Here is a 21,561-nt window from a genome sequence, read left to right as displayed (position 1 = left end):
CCGGGGGTCCCGAATCCTCCCGAGATCCTTCACCCCCAATCCGGATTCTCCCGGCCCAACCCCGTGACTGGGTGGATGTGGGGCCACCAATGACGACCCCCGCCCCAGGACGAGGTGGTGGCTTGGGCTCTCCCAGACACGGTGACACCGACCCAGTCACCTCCCCGACGCGTGGTGTCGCCTTCGTGACGCCCTCGGTGTCACAGCCTGGCCCTGCTCAGATGTCACACCACCCTGTTGTGGCACCTCTGTAACTTCAACACAGTGTCACCGACCCCCAAGGGGACAAGGACAGAGGCCAGACCCCACCCTGTCACCCCCACATCACCTGGACACCCTTGGGCCACCCAGCGTCTGCTCCTCTGCCCACCTGTGACATGGGGTGTCCATCACCCCCCAGGACTCCACACAGTGACCCCAAAAGGGTCTTTCCCACCCCAGACAGGGGCACCAGGGACTCACTCTCACCAGGTGGCTTCTCCACCGTGACTTGGAGTGTCCCAGTCACAGCTTCCACCCGGAATCCTCCCACGTCAGGAGGGTCCCTGTCACCCCACGGCCTCTCCCTGTTCACACCGGTGTCACCTGGTGTTCCTGTCACCCCCAGGTGTGACACAAATCTCCTCCACTGCTCCGACCTCCACCAAACCCTTTGGCTGCCACTGGCAGAAGTGGCTTCAGATGGATTCTCTGACCCCTCCCAGCCCCTGTCTCGGCCAGGTGACCCCTGTCACCCCTCAGGTGACACCAGGCCCATCCACCCACTGCTCCCCGGGCTGCCTTGCCACACCCCACACCACGTGGCACCTCAAAAACACCAAAAAAAACACCATGGCACCTCAAAAACACCAAATCCAGGCTGTTCTCCCTGGCACTGGCCCTTGGAGCAGCTCTGGAGCAATGAAACCAGTGAGAAACTGAATTCCAAGAGGGAAATTCCCTGTCCCTGTCAGCTCCCACCTCCCTGCCCCAGGAACCACTCACCCCACTCCCCTCCCAGCTCCTGGTGCTCTGCCTGGGATCCCTCCAGCCCCCAAGGAGATGGAATTGTATTTGAGAGCACATCCAGCTGGTTTTATTTGCAGGAATGACTCAGTCGTGGGAACCTCAGTGACAGCATTGGCAGCCCCAGGATTTATCCCCCAGCCTGAGCTCAGAGCTGCCCTGGGGGATCCAAGCCCAGGTCTCCCACCCCAAGAGGTGGGAAGGGAGGAAAAACACCCCAAAAATGGCTGTACCCAACAAAGGCTCCGTGTTCTGTGCCCTCCCAGTGCTGCCACTCCTCCTGACACAGAGCTGAGCCACAGCAGCCTGGTCACATCTCTCCAGTGTCACCTTCCTCGCTCCCACCTGTGTCTGTCACTGAGCTGGACCTCCTCTGCCTCACCTCACTCCCCCACAGGGGACCTGGTGCCAGGTGCTGGCAGGGTTAGGGAGGGGGTGACACTTCCAGTCCCATGGAAGAGGTGGTCAAATTCTTCCTCCACCTCCCTGGTGAGGTTTCCCACAGCCCTCTGAGAACTTTCACTCCTTCCTAAAGGGTCCCTCTCATCCTCCAGACCACCCCAAATCTATGGGGTGACCTCCCAGGTGAAGTTACCCCCTCCAAAAGGGCTCCCCTCCTCCAGATAACCCCAAATCCAGAGGGGTGCCCGGCCCAAGGGCAGCTCCTGCCACCCCCTTGTGTCCAGACCGGGATGTGGGATCCCAGGAAACCTCATCCCAAGGCTGGAGGGATCCTAACGATGCCAGGGGGAGCAGCCCCATCCCAGGGGTGTGTGGCTGGGAGGGGCCAGGCTGGGGCTGTGCTGGAGAGGTTAGGAAAGGTGTTTGGTTTTGTCTTGGAAGTGATGGTTAAAGAGGCAGGGCAAAGAGGAAGGATGATTCCTTCTCCACCCCACAAGCCTCTGTGGGGACCCCCAAACTCCCCAGACCCCCAAATCCAGTTATTTTGGCCACTGTTGGTTGGGGCTCTCGGAGCCAAGAGGAAAATCAGCCCTTTCCAAGCTCATCCCTGCCCTGGGAAGGGGCTGGGGAAGGAAGAGAGGGGCAGAAAGACCCCGGCAGAGCCCCACCCCTGTTCTGGGGGTCCCAGGGAAGCAGCCCCAGCCCCAGGGGCACTGCCTCCTGCACTGAACATCTCAATAGATGGTTCAAACTGGCATTTCCAATCAGAGAATTTAGGAAAAAATAATAAAAAAAATCGGGGCCCTTTTCCTCTGGATTTGCCCCCCGCCAAAAGAAACCTCAGCCCTCCCCCCTCCCGCTGGGGTGGGCCCGGGGAGCTGTGGGGGCTCCCAGTCTCTCCGGGGGTCCCACCCTGGACTTTGACACCCCCCTTTCACACACTGACTGCACGAGGACAGCTCTGCTCCCGCATGGACACTGCTCCACAAGAACCACCAAGGATAAAACCGGGGCAGGGTCTCGCTCCGCTCCCAGCTGGAGTCACCCCCGGCACTGGGCGGGGGGACAACGGGGACACCCCAAGGGTCCCAAGCTCACCCCGGGGGGCCCGGAGCTGGATTTTATCCTTGGACATCAAAGAAACCAAAACGGAGAGAAACAAAGGGAAGAGCTACATCGACCCCAGCCCAACACCCCAACCAAGGGCCCGAAGCAAAGAGCAGCCACAAAACCAAAGCAAAAGGTCCAAAGGAAGAAGGAAGAAGTTGCTCACTCACGGGTTGGTCTGTGGGTTCGGGGCGTGGGGGATGGAGGTGCAAGCAAGCAAACGGGGCCGGAGCTCTCGCTGTGGGAGTGAAGGATTTGTACAAGTTCAAGAAGCGTCGGCAGCGCCTCAAGGCCGGTGGCTCTCCCTGCTCTCTGTCCCGCCATCCCTCTGTCCGTCCGTTCGCCCGTGCCGGGCGCCCGAGAAAATCTGTTGGGTTTTGTGGGGTTTGTGGTCTGGTTGCCATTGCCATCGGGGTTCTCTTGGCTCCATTTTTCACTCTCTCTCTCTCTCTCGCTCTTTCTTTCTGACCCCTTTAGATGAAATATTCCTTCTTGTCGTCACCGCCGGCCTGGCCGCCCTCGGCGTTGATGATGGCGGTGTCGGCGTCCGGAGCGTCGTCCGAGCCCTTGGCCTCGTGGGTCAGGTACGTTCCTGGAGGGGAGGGACAGGGCTGGGGGTCACTGGGGGCTCTGCCAGCACTGCCTCACACACACACACGGGGAGGTTGGGCTGCCTGGAGGGCTCCATTGGGCCTGGCTGCAATGGAAAAGTCACTGGGCTGGATTGGGCTGGGCTGCAGACTCACTGCGGGGAGCTCCAGGCTTTTGTAGCAGTGTCCATTTGTGGAGTGACCACTGCCAGTCAGTCAGGCTTCTGCCCTCCCCACCCCACCCCTCCTGGAAAAGCAGGGGGTCCCAGCTGCCCCCGGAGCAGGGTGGGGGGCTCTACTCACACATCATTACAGGGGGTGGCCGATGGCGGGGTGTCACCGTGTCCCCAGGGCTTGGGCACAAACCTGCTGGGCATGAAAAGGGCAGGTGGAGGGAAAGGAGGAGGAGGAAAGCAAAGGGAGTTGCGGGACGAGGTGGGGAGAGTTGGGGACAGGGACAATCCCGGGACAGTGGGTGCGGAGTAGAGATGGAGAACCGGGATGGGAGCTGCCTCCCCCTGGTGCTGCCCAGCCCCGAGCATTCACTGGGACATTCCTGCCATTCCCACGCCGGCGCTGCCACAGGCAGAACCCCCAGACCCAGGAGGTTCCTCTCAGAACTCAGGAAGTGCTGCAGGACCAGGAGCTGCCCCCCTTCACCCCTCCTCTCCAGGGACACAGCCCCGAGACCCCCGAGGGATCCTTGTGCCCCCCTGCAGCCCCCCGGGCCGAACCTTTGTGCCTGATCAGGTAATGTCCCAGCACGATGAGGAGGCTGAGCAGCAGGAAGACGATGACAGCCACCACCCCGCCGATCATCGCGTGGTAGGTGCTGGAGGTCGAGGGCACCGGGCTGGCGTCTGCCCAGGCAAGGGGAGAGAAAAGACAGAAGGAGCTGAGACCCTGCCAAGGAGCAGAGGCTGCTGCTGCTCCCCCCAGAGGCTCCGTCCTGTGCCAGCAGCTCCATCCTGCTGCGGATCCTGGGAGCAAGAACGGGGAAGGCAGCGGGGGAAGCAAAGGGGAAATCCCATCCTCCACAGTGAGGTTTTGGCCCCCAAAAGAGAGGGAAGCAGGCTTGGGTGGAAGGTGACATGCAGGCTGGCACAGCCACAGGCTGCATCCCGAGAGGTGATGGCACCTCAAGCACAGCAGGACCCCAAAGCTGGTCCCAAGTCAGCCACATCCCGTCCTGGATCTGTGCTGGAATCCTGTGTCAGCCCTGGGGCACGGCGACAAATCCTCCTCCCACTGTGCCCCATCAGCTCGGGGTGGGGACAGAGCCACATTTGGGAAGGACGAGGTGGGGGATACACAGGGAAAGCAGCAGGACAAAGGGACAACACGTGACACAGACACAGGACAAGGGGCACCTCGGGGAGCTGCTGCCACAACCCGCCGGGAACAACCCAGGGCTCCTCCTGGGAAATGCCAAAATCCACACACACACCAAGGGACTGGAGTCGGGCTGGGCACCTGGCAGGGCTGTTCCCAGGCCAGGGCCGGGCCACCACCGTCCTCCTGTGGAGCTTCTCCGGCCGGGCTGGGGAGCAGCGGGTCCACAAAGAGAGAGAAAAGGAGCTTACGGTACCTTGGCTGAGAGCTGGAGTGAAGGATGGAGCGGAGGCCATGGAAGCATGAGAGATGGGCTGGGAAGGGCCTGGCGGAGGGGCTGGAGTGGAGTGAACGTGTGGGGTGGGGAGCTGGGGAAGATCTGGGGAGGACAACAAAAACACAGGACACAAATCAATGCTGGGAAGGGCCAGCGAGGTGACAGAGCCCGGCGGGGGGACTCTCAGTCGGTCCGTCCATGACCCCACAAGGTGCTTCTGTCACCAACATTTGGGACAGTGTGACCATCTTCCCCCATCTCCTGTCCTGCCTCTGAGACACGCTGGGCTTGCACAGCAGGAAAGTGTCACCCACCACAAGGTGCCACTCTGCTGTGCACATCCTTGAGGACCGCAGGGTCCCTCTGTGCTGGGCAGGGGTGGCACCAAGGTGGGCAGGCTGGAGGGCTCAGCTGGGCACGGAGGTGGCTCCCAGTGCCTGAGACAAGAGCGGCTTTAGGGACAAAAGTGGGAATTCTACCAAGGGAACCAAGCCTAGATACAGAGCTCTTGTGGTGTGACGAGGCAGTGACACCAGGTGGGGAAGGGACAGCGGCTGCCACCTCTCATGGGCAGCATGAGACACCAGGGGTGAGCTCCTGGATGGGTGCAGAGAACTCTGTGTGCTCACAGGGGACAGGGGGGACACACAAGAGGTGACACTGGAGTGATTGTGGCATTTGGGGCTCATTCCAGGCAGGCTGAGGGAGGGGACACAAGTGACAAAGTGCCTGAGGTGCCACTGCTGCCATGCGCTGCCTCCACACTGCAGGGGAAGGATGCTGAGTGCCCAAGAGGGAGGGAAAGGAGCTGGGAAAGGGAAGAGCCAGAGCACTGGAACAAGGCAGGGAGACAGAGATGGAGAGCAGGAACAGCCCAAATCCAAGGAAAAATCACAGGGAAACGGGATCACATCATGTGGGAAAGGGCTGGGAAGGCCACTGGGAGCTGGGATGGCAGCACCACACAGCACACACAGCCCTGCCTCACGGGTGACACAGCAGGACATGGGGACACACACACTGCCCTGCCCCACGGGTGACACAGCAGGACATGGGGACACACACAGCCCTGCTCCAGCTGTGACACAGCAGGCCATGGGGACACACACACAGCCCTGCTCCAGGTGTGACACAGCAGGACATGGGGACACACACAGCCCTGCCCCACGGGTGACACAGCAGGACATGGGGACACACACACTGCCCTGCTCCAGGTGTGACACAGCAGGACATGGGGACACACACAGCCCTGCCCCACGGGTGACACAGCAGGACATGGGGACACACACACTGCCCTGCTCCAGGTGTGACACACAGCATGAGCACACAGCAGACATGGGGACACACCGTGAACATGCCAGCCCTGCCTCATATGTGACACAAGACACTGGGACATGGGGACACACACACAGCCCTGCCCCATGTGACACAGGGCACAGTGACATGGGGACAAGCCGAGCACAGTCAGGGCAGGCCAGGGGACAGCACCACGTGCCGAGCAGCAGGAGCTGCCCCTTCCCACCCACGGAGCGGTGTCAGAGGTGACACGGTGACACGTTCTGGGCACACAGGATGCAGTGTCCCCTCTCATCCGTGTGCCCCTTCAGCAGGACACTCCACACTCACCACTGACGTCTAGGTTGTACTTGGCCACCACGCTGCCCATGGAGCTGGTGGCCGTGCACACGTAGGTGCCACTGTCACTCTTGTTGAGGAAAGGGAAGATGAGGACGCTGTCGGAGCTGAGCTGCAGCGGCGCGTCGCTGCCCTCCTTCTCCCAGAGGAATTCCTGTGGGCTGAGGAAGGGGATGGCCATCAGCATCCTGGGATCCCCCGGGACACAGAGGGGGAAATGGTCCATTTAGGGATGAGATCTGCTGCTCTGGGAGAGGACAGGGGATTTGTCTGCTCTTATGGAACTCCTGGCCCTGCCTGGGACACCCCAAACCCACCCAGCACCGCCTGCCCAGCTCCAGGTGGGATGTGGGAGCCTGGCAGTGGGAAGGGAGGTTGGCCAGGGTCTGAGGAGGAGGAGGGAGGTGAGGAAGGCCTTACATGGGGTTGCCCTGCCCGTCGCACTGCAGCTGCAGCTTCTCCCCCTCCCGTGGGTACTGCGGGTGGGGCTCGATTTTCGCCGTTGGCTTGTCTGGAAAAGGGGGAGAGGAACAGCATGGTGAGTGCCTGGCACCCCAAACCCTGACCCTGGCACTTCAAAACCTGTCCCCAGCACCCCAAACTCAGCCCTACCACCCCAAACCCTGCCCCTGGCACCCCAAACCCTGCCCCTGGCACCCCAAAATCCCACCCCTGGGCCAGTCCTGGGTGTGCAGGGCTGAGGGGTAGGGCAGCACTCGGGGGGTGCCCTCTCCATCACCCCATCACCACCACAGGTAACAGGCAGGGAAAGGGGAATGGGGACAGGATGGGGGAAGTAGTGCAGGCATGGAGCAGGGACAAGTCCCTGGGAGATGGGGACAAGCAGGATGCAGGGACACGAGTGGGAAGCTGAGGGTGAGTGCAGGGAAGTTTCACCATGCAGTGGAAGTGTCACTGTGCCCTGTGTGTGACAAAACCACGATGGCTGCGTGTCCCTGAACACGCCAGGCCACCCGTGGGGGTCTGCTGAACCTCCACCCCCCCAAAATGTCCCTCCCACGTACAGTGGACCTGCAGCTTCTGCGTGGTTGACCTCTCCGAGTTCTGCAGGGACTCGTGATCCACTGTGCAGGTGACCTCGACTTCGTTGTCCTCCTTGGTGACACGGAACTCCACCCTGCTGGTCACTGTGAAGGTCTTGCCGTTGGGGTCCTCCACCACCTCGGTGCCCGAGTCTGTGGGGACAGGGGATGGTCAGAGCTGAGGGACACAGACCTCAGCCCCCCATGGTGTCCCCCAGCTGTCCCAAGCCCCAGGACAGGGCCACCCACCCTTGATCTCCCTGTTGCCCTTCCTCCAGCGCAGTTGTGCCGCGGGTTTGCTGCCGGAGGAGCGGCAGATGAGCCGGGCCACCTTCTCCTCATCGATGGGCTGCTCGTGGCCGAAGATTTGGGGTTTCTGGGGGATCCCTGGAGGAGGAGGAGGAGACAAAACCCACAAATCTGTGAGCTGGCTGTGCACTGCCACCACAGCGTGACATACACTGTGACACACTGAGTGAGGCGATGGGATCTGGGAGCTGATGATGGGTGGGGCGGATGGGGAACAGAGGAACTGTCCCCGTGTCCTACCCAGCACAGTGACCAGGGCCTTGGCCGTCCTCACGGGCATGGTGAAGATGGAGCAGGTGTACTCGCCCTCGTCGGCCAGCACCACATCGCTGATGCTGATGGTCAGCTCGTTGGGGGTGGATCTCTCCAGCTGGATCCTGTTATCCCGCAGGGCTGAGGGAAAAGGGACAACGGGCTCAGTGCCACCACCTCCTCCGCTGGCTCTGCCCGGGGTGGCAGCAGGAGGGGACATCACCCTCTGAGGCAGCTCCCTGCTGTCCCCTCGTGGCTCCATCCTGGAGCTCCCAGCTCCAGATGTGGGGTTTTACCTCGTTTTTCCCCAAAGTACAGGGTCTGCTGGGCAGGGTTGGACCACTGCAGCGAGGAGTCATCGGGATCCTCCACCTGGCACTTGAGCACCACCGTGCCCCCGGCCACCACGGTCTCGTCTGATGTCGTGGGCTGGCTCTCTGTGCGTGGAGAGGGGGAATTAGAGGGACCCTGGGTGTCACCTCTCCTCAGAGCATCCCCGAGCAGCCAAGGAACAGCAGTGTCCCCAAAAGCCACCTGAGCACAGCTCTGTGCGTGTCCCTGTGATCCCATTCCCCAGCAGGAATCAGGCTGGGATGGGTCCTGCCACCTCACCTGCACCACCCACGGGGACAGGGGACACTGCTGTCCCCACAGGAGCTCACAGGGACAGGAGCATGGCCCCAGGGCTGCCAGAAGATCCTGACACGAGCAGATCCCTGCAGAGCCTGGCACTGGCTGGAGACACCCAGGGAGGCGTCGTGCCCTGCCCCACTGCCCTGGCAGTGCCACTGAGCCGGGCCCACAGCCCTGGGGCTCCATGCCAGGCACTCTTGGCACTGGGATGCTCCATTCACCGCCTCCACCCCGGCAAAGCCCAGCCCAGCCCATGCAGTGCCACCTGCGGGGTGTCATTGTCCCGCTCCCAGTGCCACTCCCAAGGGGAAGGACTTGCTCCATGTCCTGTATTCCCTCAGCTCCTCCTCCTTCCCTTCCCTTCCCTTCCCTCGGGCTCCTGGAGGCGCAGAGCAGCCCAAGGGCAGGGAAGAGCAGCTCCAGGATCAGATAACCCCCACTGTCCCAAGGACAGCTATTTTTGGGAAGCTGCCGTGCCAGGGAGTGGAGCTGCAGAGGGACAAGGGGGACATGGCACAATCCCCAGGTCCAGCAAACCGAGAGGGAGGAACACAGAACACAGACAGGGCTGGAAGCACCTGGATTTCCTCATTTTCCACACACAAGGTGAAGGGAAATTGATCCTTTTGCTCCCATCACGAACTCCCCAAAGCTGTTTCAGGAAGGAGGTTTTGGAGGAGGGCAGGACAAGGTTGGTGGCCTTCCCTGTTAAACTCCAGAAAGGCTGGGCTGGAAGCACCCGAGGAAGGAATTTTTAGGAAGAAAATCCCCACTGTGAGGGTGGGGAGACCCTGGCACAGGGGGCCAGAGATGCCCCTGGATCCCTGGCAGTGCCCAAGGCTTGGAGCAGCCTGGGACAGTGGAAGGTGTCCCCACTCACGGCAGGAGGTTGGACAGGATGAGCTTTAGGTCCCTTCAACCCAAACCATTCTGGGATTCCATGAGTCGCTCCCTGCCCAGAATTTGCAGAGAAGCATCAAACTGGGATTGAAAACATTCCCAGTGTAAACACCCTTCATCCCCAGGAACCTCCTCGTCACCAGTGCTGCATTTCATCCTCAGGGTCCAAGTTTTTCCTGCTCTTTACTCCTCCCTAACTCATCCCCTGCTCTCTCCAGGCCCTGGCACAGTGAGAGCCAAGGAGGGACCTTCGGGACCCCCACACTGGGGATGGCACAGGATGAGCAGGACCCCACCAGTGCCAGGGGACACGGCCCTGTCACATCTCTGCTCCGCCCTGGAAATCCTTCCCTAGTCTTGTTTTAATTTGGTTAACAAGCCTTTGTCCTGCTACACCGTAATTAGGGGATTAGGTCTTTCCAAGCTGCTGTTGTCCAAACTCCAGCTCTGACCAGCTGAAGACAAGGGTCTGACACCCACACAATTAACACAATTAACACCCTGCCCCGGGCCTGGCCTCCTTAAGGAATTAGTGTGGGAAGAGGTTAAAGACATTAAGGATGCCACCCCCGCCATGGGGGACACTATGGGGACACCCCAGAGGGGAAAGACCCCTCCTCACACCCCGAGGGACACCATGGGGACACCCTGGAGGGGACATTCCCCTCCTCTCTGCCCTGGGACCCCACACTTGGACTCCAAAGCTCCTCTCTGATCCCAGGCTGTGCAGGGCCATGTCTGGCTGTCCTGGGTGGGGGGTATGGCCCCTGAGAGCCCCCCTGACACGACCCAGATCCCCCAGGGGCTGCACACTCGGTGGAACAGATGGGAATGGCCAGGATTTAACCAAACCCCCGCGGCTGGAACCTGCTGGAAGTGACAGAATAGGGGCAGAGCCAGGGGAGGAGGGGGCACAGCACCCCCAGAGCAGCAGGACCCACCCCGGGGGTCTTCCCCTCCTCCCACGGGGTCTCTCTGGGCACAAACTGCCATGCCACGGTTTGGATGGACGCTCACAAAGGCATCACGGAACCACGGAATTCCAGAACGGTTTGGGCTGGAAAAGGACATCAGTTCCAACCCCATTCCACAGGCAGGGACACCTTCCACTATCCCAGGCTGCTCCAAGTCCTGTCCAGCCTGGACCTGAACATTTCCAGGGATGGAACAGCCACAGCTGCTCTGGGCACACCGTGCCAGGGCCTCCCCACCATCACAGGGAGGAATTCCTTCCCAATATCCCAACTAAACCCAACCCAGCAGTGCCAACCTGACACAGCCCAGCACATCCCCTGGGGGTGTCCTAAAAAGACCCAGGGGTCTGTCCTGGCACAAAGAGCTGGGACAGGTGCTGGACACTCCGGGAGCATCCGTCCTGCCCGTGCCAGTGAACGCTGCCAGCACAGGGCTGCTGCCACCTGACAGGGCTGGCATTGTCCCCTGGCCTCCCTCTGTGACACTGCCACAGCCAAAGCACGGCCTGGGGGCTGCAGGGTCCCCTCGAGCCCCTGCTATCACCCCACAATAGGGGGACAAGTTATTTTCAGCTGAGGGCTCCTGGCTGGGGACTCATCCAGAGGGACCAGACCTGGCACAGGAGGACTCAGACCCAGCCCTGGATCCAGTGACAGGCAGAGCAACCTCAGCTCCCCAAAAAGCAGCCCAGAAAAGCTCTGCCAAGGCCTGTGTGGGGCCCAGAGCTGCTGCCCGTGTTGGTTTGTGCTCCCCGTTGGCGCAGCGGAGACGGGGAAGCGCCGCGCTCCAGAAAAATCAATATTTCATTAATTAGAGCGGTGCACTTTTGCAGAGGGGCCGCATTCATATTCATGAGAGGGGGAGAAAATGATGTGGAAAAATGATGTAGAAAAATGCTGTTGACATCTCTGCTGCTCCTGGAGCCCAGCATGAGTGTCCCCATCCTGCCACAACTGTCCCCAAAGCTCTGCAGCTCTGGGCCTCCAGCCCCAGGATGCTCTCACAAGGAAAAAATTATTCTTTGTACGCCAGGAATTCTGCAACACAGGCACGGTGCTGCCTGCCTGGAGCAGCTTCACCTGGAGCAACCTCAGGGAAGCAGGGAGAGAGGCCTGGGAAGAGCCCAGCAGCCGTGGGGGGGCGAGACTGGAGCTGCAGGATCCTCTCCAAGGAATGTCCACCCCATCCCAGCTTTTTTCCAGGCTGTGAAAGCATCTCTGTGGCAGAAATAACCCCAGGGAAAACCACCCACTGCTCCAAGCCCTCCAACGCCTCTGGTTTACAGTCACGTCCTCAAAACATTTCTCATTTCCCTCCTTCTTTCTCAAAAAAAAAAAAAAAAAAAAAAAATTCTCATTTCTCTCCTTCTTTCCCAAAAAAAACCGTTTCTCATTTCTCTCCTTTCCCCAAAAACCCCCTTCTCATTTCCCTCCTTCTTTCCCCAAAAACCCCCTTCTCATTTCCCTCCTTCTTTCCCCAAAAACCCCCTTCTCATTTCCCTCCTTCTTTCCCCAAAAACCCCTTCTCATTTCCCTCCTTCTTTCCCCAAAAGACCCTTCTCATTTCCCTCCTTCTTTCCCCAAAAACCCCTTCTCATTTCCCTCCTTCTTTCCCCAAAACCCCCTTCTCATTTCCCTCCTTCTTTCCCCAAAACCCCCTTCTCATTTCCCTCCTTCTTTCCCCAAAACCCCCTTCTCATTTCCCTCCTTCTTTCCCCAAAAACCCCTTCTCATTTCCCTCCTTCTTTCCCAAAACCCCCCTTCTCATTTCCCTCCTTTTCCCCAAAAAACCCTTCTCATTACTCTCCTTCTTTCCCCAAAAACCCCCTTCTCATTTCCCTCCTTCTTTCCCCAAACCCCCTTCTCATTACTCTCCTTCTTTCCCCAAAAAACCTCATTTCCCTCCTTTTTTCCCAAAACCCCCCTTCTCATTTCCCTCCTTCTTTCCCCAAAAACCCCTTCTCATTTCCCTCCTTCTTTCCCCAAAACCCCCTTCTCATTTCCCTCCTTCTTTCCCCAAAACCCCCTTCTCATTTCCCTCCTTCTTTCCCCAAAACCCCTTCTCATTTCCCTCCTTCTTTCCCAAAAAACCCCTTCTCATTTCCCTCCTTCTTTCCCCAAAAAACCCTTCTCATTACCCTCCTTTTCCCAAAAAACCCCTTCTCATTTCCCTCCTTCTTTCCCCAAAACCCCCCTTCTCATTTCCCTCTTTCTTTCCTTTTTTCCTCTGGGTTCAGCATCACAAAGATCCAATTCATCCCCGTGGGCACAGATGTTTTCCAAGGCGCCTTCTTCTCCTCTCCGAGGACTTGGTGTTCCAGTAATTCCCTCCCCAGCCCCATCCCCAGCCCCAGGCACCTTTCCTGCGGGGATCCAGGCGGGAAGCAGCTCTGGCAAGGCGGGAATTTTGAATTCAGGGCTCAGGAAGGCTCAGACATCTGCTGTGCACATCCCTTACAGGCTGATTTTAGCAGGGTGTGAATCCACAGTCTGGAATAACCAGAGCTCAAATTCCAGGCAGCTGAGTTTTGCTCCAGATTTCCCAGGAGAGGGAAACCTGCTCCTGTTTGGGTGCATCTGCTCTGTTCCACCTCGGCTGCGGCGTCACCGGGGCTGTGGCAGTGACAGGACACATCCCATCCCTCTGGGAGCTGCCACATGCCTCCTACAACTCCAGGGCCGGCTCCTTCCCCAATCCAGTGGCATCCAGATGTCCCTTGTGGCTGCAGGGTCCATCCAGAGTGTCCCCAAGAGGCAGGGAGCAGATGGAGGCCAGGCTGGAGCAGGCTTGGAGCAAAAGGCAGAGATGGGAAGGATCCAGGTTGATCCAGGACTGGGCTCCACGTGGGGACATCCCTGTGTGGTGTCACCTGACTGTGCTCTGGGTACAGCCAGGACACGGCAGCTTGCAGAATCCAGGGTGTTCCCGTTTTCCTCGCAGGGATAAATCCATCCAGTAACTCCAGCGGTGCCCAAAGTTCCCTCTGGCAGCTCCCACCTTTGCACCTCCAGCCCCCGCAGCCACTCCCTCCGAGCTGTGCCTCCCCCAGGGTGAAGGGTTTGATCCCAGGGTGACAGGGACTGTCACAGGAATGCAAATGTTCCCTAAGCGTGGGAAACACAGCCCTGAGTGTGCTCCCAGCTCGGCTGTGCCATGGACAGGGACGGTGGCACCTGTCACTGCTCCAGGGCTCCCTGTGAGATCCAGAGGGTAAAAGGGGATGGAATCTGATTCCTTGTGACTCCGGGGGCTTCACACCTTCCCACACGAAACGCCAAACACCAAATTCCAGAGGATTTCTCTGTAAATGAACATTCCTGGGAAGGGGCACAGCAAGAGGATGCAGCTTTCTCATCACCTCCTGCTCTGAACCCCAGGGACAGTCCCCATCAGCCCCCAGGTGCAGGGTCCTGGCCCGAGGGGGACTGACATGACCCCGAGCATCTCTGAAGCTGCATCTGTGACCACAGGGACATTGTCACTCCTGCCCAGGGGACAGCCAAGAGCTGCTGGTGACACCTGACCGAGGTTCAGCAACTGAGACACAGCCAGCAATTAGCATCAGTCAGCAGCTTCTGAGAGGCTGATTCCAAGTGCTCTGGGACCACAGGATGCTCCTCTCAGAGCCGACATTCCCAGAGTGACTCTGGCTGTGCAGGGCTGGGAAGCAGCTTCTCCTCTCCTCTTCCTCCTCCCTAAACCCCACAGCCTGAGACCCCACACAGCCCCTGCTCTCCCAGGGCCAGAGGAGAGCTGGGATATCCCTTGGATGGCTCCACTTGGCCCCATTTTCACATTCACACCAGACTGGTGCACTTTTTGCTCAGGAAAAGGCACCCTCAGGAAATCCCAGGACATTTGGATCACCTCCTTTCAAGGCCATCCCACAGCTCAGAGGGTCTCCTGCCACCTCACCAAGGCTCAGAGGTGCAGCAGAAGAGCCAAGCCCCAGCTGGTCACACCCTGAGTGCTGGGAGAAACTCCCCCAGTTCTGGGCCACCACAAATCCCCCAAGCCTTTCCCAGTGTCACAGCTCCCTGGGGGCCCCCAAAAGCAGAGAATTCCCCCACGATGCTGTGGCACAGGGCAGGGTGACCCCTGTGCCAGCACCCTCCCCCAGTGTGACAGCCAACAGCTGAGAACTCCTTTTTTTTTGAGTGGGTTTTTTAGCTCCTACCCTAAGGCCAATCTCCAACATGACTGTTGCCAAGGGAACGAGCTCCGTGCTTTGACAGTTCTGTTTTAAGGATCTCCCTGCCCAGCGAGGTGTCTCAGCCCAGTTGGATGCCCTGGCACAGGGTTTGGTGGCTCTGCAGCCACCCCGACACTGGTGACAGAGCCGTGTCCTGAGGAATTGTCACTCCTCATCACCCGAGGATTAAACACACCGGGTTGTGTAAGAGGATATTTATAACAGAACTGAGGGATGGGGAAGCCCTGGCAGCTCTGCTCCTCTCCTGGGGGACAGCACAGCCAGCAACAACCTCCTCCTGACCTCCCAGAAATAGAATCAGGGAATAGCTGGAGCGGGAAGGAACCCATAAGCATCCTGGAGTCCAACTCCTGGCCCTGCACAGGTCAACCCAACAATCCCAGCCTGTGACTGGGAACGTTGTCCAAAGGCTCCTGAAGTTCTGGCAGCCTTGGGAACGTGATCATTCCCTGGGGAGTTCTCTGGGGCAAGCAGCTTTTCCTGATATCCAACCTAAACCTCCGTGACACAGCTCCAGACGTTCCATCAGGTCCTGGAGCAGAGACTCCCCGCATTCCAATGGATGCTCAGGAATGTGCTCCGCAGCAGCTGTGGCCCAGCAGGTAGGTCACCTCTGCTGCTGCTGCTGCAGAGTGTTCTGTCCCTTCTGGAGTCCCCAGAATCACAGGGAGACAAAAAAAGCCCGAACCCAAAGTTGGTGAGACTCGGAGAGGCAAAATGAAGCTCCAGCAGTGCCACGATGGTGCAGGTGTTCAGAGAGGCTCAGAGCCAAGGCTGGAGCACCTCGGGAGCACTCCTGGATCCATCTCCCCATGGCTTCAGACCAGGAGCAGCAGAGCAGGATCCTGATGGCAGCAGGAGGGAGAAGTAGGAGCTGCAGCCCCGGACACCAGCACAGACACCCCAAAACACATCCCAGCTCTGGAAACAGCTCCAAGCAAGTCCTGTCTTCTGAGCAGCACCTGGCCCAGGAACCTGCTGCTCTCCCTGCCAGTGGCCACTCAAACCAGCACTGTCAGAACTCATTTCCCTGGAAATCACAGCAAAAGCAGCAGTCTGGAAAAGCTGAGCTTGCCAGCAAACGCCGTTCGAGGTGTTGGAGGCGAGGAAAAGCATCTGCAGCTGAAGCACTGCCTGGAGCATCACCCGAGGACGGGGCAGCTCCTGGGATGCTGCAGGGACTCGGGGAGCTCTCAGCTCTGCTGCTCCCCAGCCAAACTCCTGGGAAACGCTGCTGCTGCCAGGCCTGCACCAACCCTGCCACCCTCCAGCACATCCAGACACCGCAGAGCCTCGGTGGGAGCCGCAGCATCCAAGAGCTGCCCGCGGTCCCTCGGCCGCAGCCCGGCGCAGGCGGAGCGTGACGCCGGGCAGGTGACTGGAATGGTTAAACGCATTCCTGCCCAGCCCTCCTCGCAGCCTTGGCTTCCCCGCCTCCCGCCGCTGTCACCGGCTCAGGTTGGGCTGTCTGGGTTGGTGCTGGTGGCACCAAGCACAGCACGGAGCGTTGCTGCCTCCTGGGACAGCCCCGGGTGGAAGAGGAGCTCTCTGGGAGGAGAATGGAGAATCTCAGCCCCTCACAGGTGGGTGGAGGAGCTGGGGCACCAGAGAGGTCACTCCCACACCCACCATCACCACCTGATGAAGGCTCTGCCACTTTTGGCTGTCGGTGCCCAGCCAAAAGCAGAGCGGCCTGAACCGGACCAGATGGTTCAAGCTGAGCTGACCCAGTAACTGGGAGGAGGAGGAGGAGCAGATCCATCAGACTGTGGGGGTGTTACAGCACTGGCAGCACCTTCCAGGGCCCGTGGAGCCACTGAAGAGCCAAAGCAATAAGGACTCCACTCAATCTGTGCAGAAGCAGCACTGGGGGACCTGCACAGCCAAGGCATCACCAGGGCTGGAAAAGCAGCCTGGAGAGCAGCTCAGGTGGACACCAGGCCGGACACTGCCACAGCTGTGCCCAGGAGAACAAGCCCAGCACCACAAGAAGAGGCCACCAAGCTCCCAGTTGGCACCGCCACCAAAACCACCTTGGACACGTGTCCACATCCTGCCCCACTCCCTCCCTCCCACTGCTCCTGTCCTGCAGGGACCTGGACGGGCACGAAACACCCTGGATTGGTGTGAAACGAGGTTAGGAACCAACGCAGGGAAAACAAACAGGAACAGCTCTGCTGCAGCTCCCTCCATCTGGCTGCACGGCCGCCGTGCCAGCGCCGGGGTGACTCCCCAGCTGTAGCCGCCTCCGGTTCCCCCGGCGACTCCAACACCCCTGGAGAGGCGAGAACGTCGGGCAGAGGGAGAAGAGGAAGCGTCTTCCAAGCAGGAGACCTCCCAGGCAGGAAATCTTGGGCAAACAGGGCGCTTTTCCCTGCTGAGGAGGACGGGTACCCACACCTCGGGATGCTCAGCTCCTGCTCCGGCAGCGTCGCCCCGTTCCATTGGGATTTCTCCTCCCGCCTGCAGGTCGGGCCATCACGCTCCCAGCAAACAGCACGGGCCGAGCCAAACCCCAAGGCACTGTCAGGACAGCGGCAGAATTCCTGTGTCCCCGGCAGCGGTGCCAGCACATCCCTCATTGTCTGGGCACGCAGCGGGCACCTCTGCAGAGCCTGATCCCAGGCTTTGTCCTAAAATCCAGCCTTGCCTGTTGAGCCTAACGCATAGTGCCAGACAGCTGAGTGGTGGATTCCGTGCTCTCCAGCCCGCTGCCGGCACGGGGATGCTCTGCTCCCTCCCCTCTCCTCCGGCTGAGTGCTGATCCCGGCCCTGGAACAGCTCGTTTCCCCCAGGCAGCTGATCCAAGTCATCCGAAATCAGGCCAAGCAGGTAGTGAGTGATGCAGAGAGGTCGCTCTCCCTCCCTTTCATGCCTCACCAGGGCTGTCAGTGCTTCCTCGGCTCTGGAGCCAAGGGCTGGTGCTGGCACAGACACTGGGAGCATATGGCGAGCCCTAATGGCACTGGGAACGGGGCTCTCGCACACATTCCTTGGGGAAAAGCACCGTGGAAAGCAGCAATCAAAGGCTTCTGTTGCTCCAGACAACGTCAGGCTCCCACCACCCCGCTGTGGCCCTGGGCTCTCCCTGCTCCAACCTCCCACATTCCAGTGCTGACATCTCCCTCCAGGACAGCAGGACCTGCAGATGTCACCTGCTCCAAGGCTGGGGATGACAAAAGCCCTGTGGGAGCCCAGAGCCTACCCCACACAGGCAGGGCAGGCTGCGAGGCTGCTCCCACCACAGCAGCTGGAAGCTCGGGGCATCTCCCCAGGACAGAGAGCTTCTCTGGGGGTCTGGCCAAGCAAACAGCTCCAGCAGCTCCTGAGAGGTGAAGCCACCCTGCAGGACAGGGACAGTGCCCTGAAGCTGCCTCTCTGCAAAGCCCTCGTCTCACCAGGCTGAGGACACCTCCCAATGTCCTCCAGTGGCCCAGGGAAAAAAACAGCCCCAAGTCATCTGGTTTTGGCCCGTGGTGGCCTCCCAGGGCATTGTCCAAACAAAAGGGTTACACAACTCCTGAGTGGAATAACCCTGCCCAGAGAGAGAATGATCCTCACACAAGGACAACCACGCAGCAGCCCAAACACCCGAATGTGCCGACAACAGCACAATGCCAGCCAAGAGCACAGACAGGCCCCTCTTGTGCAGGACCAGTGCTCCCAGTGCCTGGGTGGCTTCCAGGGGTTCCTCCAGACCCTGCCATGGTTGTAGTGGAGCCATCCACAGTGCTGGAGGAACGTTCTCCAAGGAGGAGACTCCATCCCACCCCAGGACAGGTGCCAGGGAGGGGACATCCCCTGAGCTACGCTGAGCTCAGGGGCACCAGGATGAGGCACCGACCATGAAGACAGAACAACAACTTCTTTCCAAGCATCTCCCCAGCCATCCATCTCCTCTGCTCCTAAAGGTTTTTTGGAGGTTTGTCCAGCTGTGCTGGACCCTGGCACTGGTGGCCAGGGCTGGGCCACAGCAGAGGCCAGTCCAGGAGGAAATCTTGCAGTGTCATCATCTGGGCTGTGTCCTGTCCCAGGACAGCTCCTGGTCACAGCCACCTCTCCTCCCAGGAGCACTCCCCGGGATGCTCAGCCATCCCCAGCCCCACAGGCTGAGCAGACCCACATTGGGGATGCCAGGATGTCCCCACGCCGTGGGGTGAGCATCACCCACACCCAAGTGACTCTTTCGGGTGCCCGTGGGAGGACCGTGGCCAAAACCAGAACAAATCCCAGGATTCGTGAATGGGAACACAGCCACCAGCCCCCAGAGCCTGTGACAGCAACAGAGATGGGTGCGGGGGAGCCGTGGGGGCTGCGGGCTCAGCCCTTGTCCCCACCGTGCCACACTCCCACCCGCACAGCCCTCGGGACCCCAGATCCTGCTCCAAAACCCCCTCCCTGCTCCTGATGGGCCGCAGGGATGTGGATGGAGACCCGACCCACCGTCAGCCTCCTCCAGCACCTCCAAACCACAACACAGCGAGTCCAGCCCAGCCTCGGCCAGCTGCTGCACCTCCCCACCCAAACACACGCAGCAACCTCAATTCTGTCACGACAGACGGCTCCCGACACGGCAAACGGAGCCGCCAGCGGCCAGACAGCCACGGCGGGTCTCAGCCACCGCCGGGCACCCCGCAGGGACCCGCAGCCCCACAGCGACCGGGGACACGGCGCTGCCACCGGCGAGCCCCGACAGAAATGACACCCGCTCCGCGCCTGTCGCGACTGTCGCCGGCGGTGAACCCCCTTTGTCTGGCGAGCCGGGGCTCCGCCGCGCCCCGCGGCTGCTGGATGCTCCGCACATCCCGGCGGCATCCCGGCGGCATCCCGGCGGGACGGGGAGCGGCCGCCACTGCCGAGCCCCCCGCCCATCCCGGAGGGACCGGGGAGCCGCCCCAGCCACGGCGGGGATGTCACCGCCGCTCCCGGGGGGGCTCCATCCGCCCCTCCGCGGTGTCCGTCGCCGCTCCGGGTGTCACGGCCGAGCCCCGGCAGCCTCCGCCGCACCGGGGGCTCTCCATCCTCCCCCCCCCAATCTCCGCGGGCAGCGCCGGGAGGGGCCGAGCGCCGCCGCCGCCCGCCGGGGCCTGTCTGGAACCTTCCGCCGCCCCGGGCCCGGCCCCACCCCGGGCGGTCCGCGGCCGTGGGGGGACACGACGGGCAGCACCGGCGCCGCCGTGACCTTGAGCCCCGCCGGCCGCCCGGGGCCGCGGGAGCCGCACCCGCAGACGGCGGCGGGGCGGGCCCCGAGGGCCGGGCGGGGCGGGGCGGGCGGCACCTGCCTGACCCACATAACGGCCCCGCTCGCTTCGCCGCCCGCCGCACCTGTCGCTCGGTTCCCCGCATCCCCGACCATGGCGGCGGGGACGGGGGAAGGGAGGTTCGCCCGCTCGCGGCGCCGCCACTCACCGTCGCGGGAGAGGTTCCCCCGGGCGCCGCCGAAGCAAGCGATGAGCAGGAGGATGCCGAGGGCTGGGGGCTGCATGGTGACGGGAGCCCGCGGGGCCGGCGCGACCGAGCCGCAGCGCGGGCGGCGGGCGCTGCTCCCTCCGCTCTGGAGCCGGCGGTGCGGCAGCGGCGGGGATTAAATAGAGCGCGAGGAAGAGACCATTCGTGGCGGGGGGGGGGGGCGGGGGGGCCGCGCCGATGCCGCCCCCCTCGGCCCCCGTGTAAACACGCCCGCTCCGGCCGCCGGCCCCCCCCGCGCCCTGAGGCGAGGTGGTGCGCGCCGCATGCGCGGCTCCCCGCGGGAGGCAGGTGCGCGCGGGGCGGCGGCGGGAGGCGGCGGGCCCGGGGTCCCCTCAGGCCCCTCAGTCCCCTCAGTCCTCTCAGGCCCCTCAGTCCCCTCAGGCCCCTCAGGCCCCTCAGTCCCCTCAGTCCCCTCAGGCCCCTCAGTCCCGCCATCCCCGGCCGAGCCAACCCGCCCCCGGCCCGAGCGGAGCGGCGATGCCTCAGGGTGTCACCCCCAGGCCGATCCCTGGCTGCGCGGTCCCGCCGTGGAAAGGGGACTCGCCGGTCTGGGGCCGGGAGCGGCACCGGTCCCGCCGCCAGCTCTCGGCCGGTCCCGCAGGGTCGGGTCTGCTCTCGGTGTCCCCGGGACGGGCTGGGTCACTGCCAGGCAGCGCCCGCCTGCTTGGATGGAGCACGGACCCCTTGGCAGGGGGAGAGAGGCCGGAGCAGAGATGCTGGGGTGTCACCTGTGCTGGGGTGTCACCCTCCCGTGCTGGGGTGTCACCTGTGCTGGGATGTCACCTGTGCTGGGGTGTCACCCTCCCATGCTGGGATGTCACCTGTGCTGGGGTGTCACCCTCCTGTGCTGGGGTGTCATCCGTGCTGGGGTGTCACCTGTGCTGGGGTGCCACCCATGCTGGGTTCTTCCTCTCAGTGGGAAGTCACCTGTGCTGGAATGTCACCCGTGCTCGGATGTCACCTATGCTGGAGTGTCACCTGTGCTGGGCTGTCACCTGTGCTAACTGGTGTGGCCCAGCCCGCCACTGTCTCTGCAGCCTGTATCACCCAGTAGCTGGACCACATTGGGGATGGAGCCTGTTCTGTTCCAGTCCCTAAAAGTCAATGTCCAGTCCTGGCTGTCCTCTGGCATCTCCCAGGCAACTCCTTTATCCACCCTCATCCAGCCGTGCTCTCATCCATCAGATGATCCCCTTGGCTCATGTCAGCCCAAGCATTTCCAGCCCTGGAAGATGTCAGGGCTCTGAGGAAACATTCCCAGCTCGTTCCTAGAAGAGAATTAACCCCTTTTGCCGGAGTGTTCATGTGCAGCCCTCACGTGCGTTTCTGAGGAGCTGCACCAAAGCTGTGCGCCAGGGATGGCTCCCTTAGTCACAATCCCCGTGGGAAGCGCCCGTGGGAGGAACAGCTTGGTGCCGG

At 61.3% G+C, this 21,561-nt stretch overlaps 1 protein-coding gene across 3 annotated transcripts; it reads right to left on the bottom strand.

The window, feature by feature from the left end:
* Positions 1–2,520: 2,520 nt before the first annotated feature.
* Positions 2,521–20,229, bottom strand: CADM3 (cell adhesion molecule 3). Of its 3 annotated transcripts, XM_066337911.1 has the most exons (11): positions 20,083–20,229; positions 8,249–8,389; positions 7,941–8,093; positions 7,641–7,778; positions 7,374–7,544; positions 6,769–6,859; positions 6,340–6,509; positions 4,693–4,815; positions 3,839–3,964; positions 3,408–3,470; positions 3,020–3,106 (listed from the first exon to the last, which is right to left on the bottom strand). In XM_066337911.1, coding segments are annotated over exons 1-11 (1,254 nt in total). In that variant the 5' UTR covers positions 20,159–20,229; the 3' UTR covers positions 3,020–3,104. The 3 variants fall into 3 exon arrangements, with proteins under 3 accessions (XP_066194007.1, XP_066194009.1, XP_066194008.1); XM_066337910.1 differs by lacking the exon at positions 3,408–3,470 and having other exon boundaries at positions 2,521–3,106; XM_066337912.1 differs by lacking the exons at positions 3,408–3,470; positions 4,693–4,815 and having other exon boundaries at positions 2,521–3,106.
* Between the last annotated feature and the right edge of the window lie 1,332 nt (positions 20,230–21,561).

Source organism: Sylvia atricapilla, chromosome 30 (genome assembly GCF_009819655.1).
Source record: "Sylvia atricapilla isolate bSylAtr1 chromosome 30, bSylAtr1.pri, whole genome shotgun sequence".
Taxonomy (NCBI): domain Eukaryota; kingdom Metazoa; phylum Chordata; class Aves; order Passeriformes; family Sylviidae; genus Sylvia; species Sylvia atricapilla.
Note: the sequence above shows the minus strand (reverse complement) of the source record. Positions and strands in the feature narration are given on the sequence as shown.

What these genes read in the sequence shown, in the direction of transcription:
- CADM3 (XM_066337910.1), bottom strand. Translation starts at nt 20,158, where the DNA reads ATGCAGCCCCCAGCCCTCGGCATCCTCCTGCTCATCGCTTGCTTCGGC. An exon ending in GGGCAACAGGGAGATCAAGG is followed by an intron (nt 7,545 to 7,640) that starts GTGGGTGGCCCT and finishes CTGTCCCCACAG; the next exon opens with ACTCGGGCACCGAGGTGGTG. An exon ending in CACTCCAGCTCTCAGCCAAG is followed by an intron (nt 3,965 to 4,692) that starts GTACCGTAAGCT and finishes TTGCCTGGGCAG; the next exon opens with ACGCCAGCCCGGTGCCCTCG.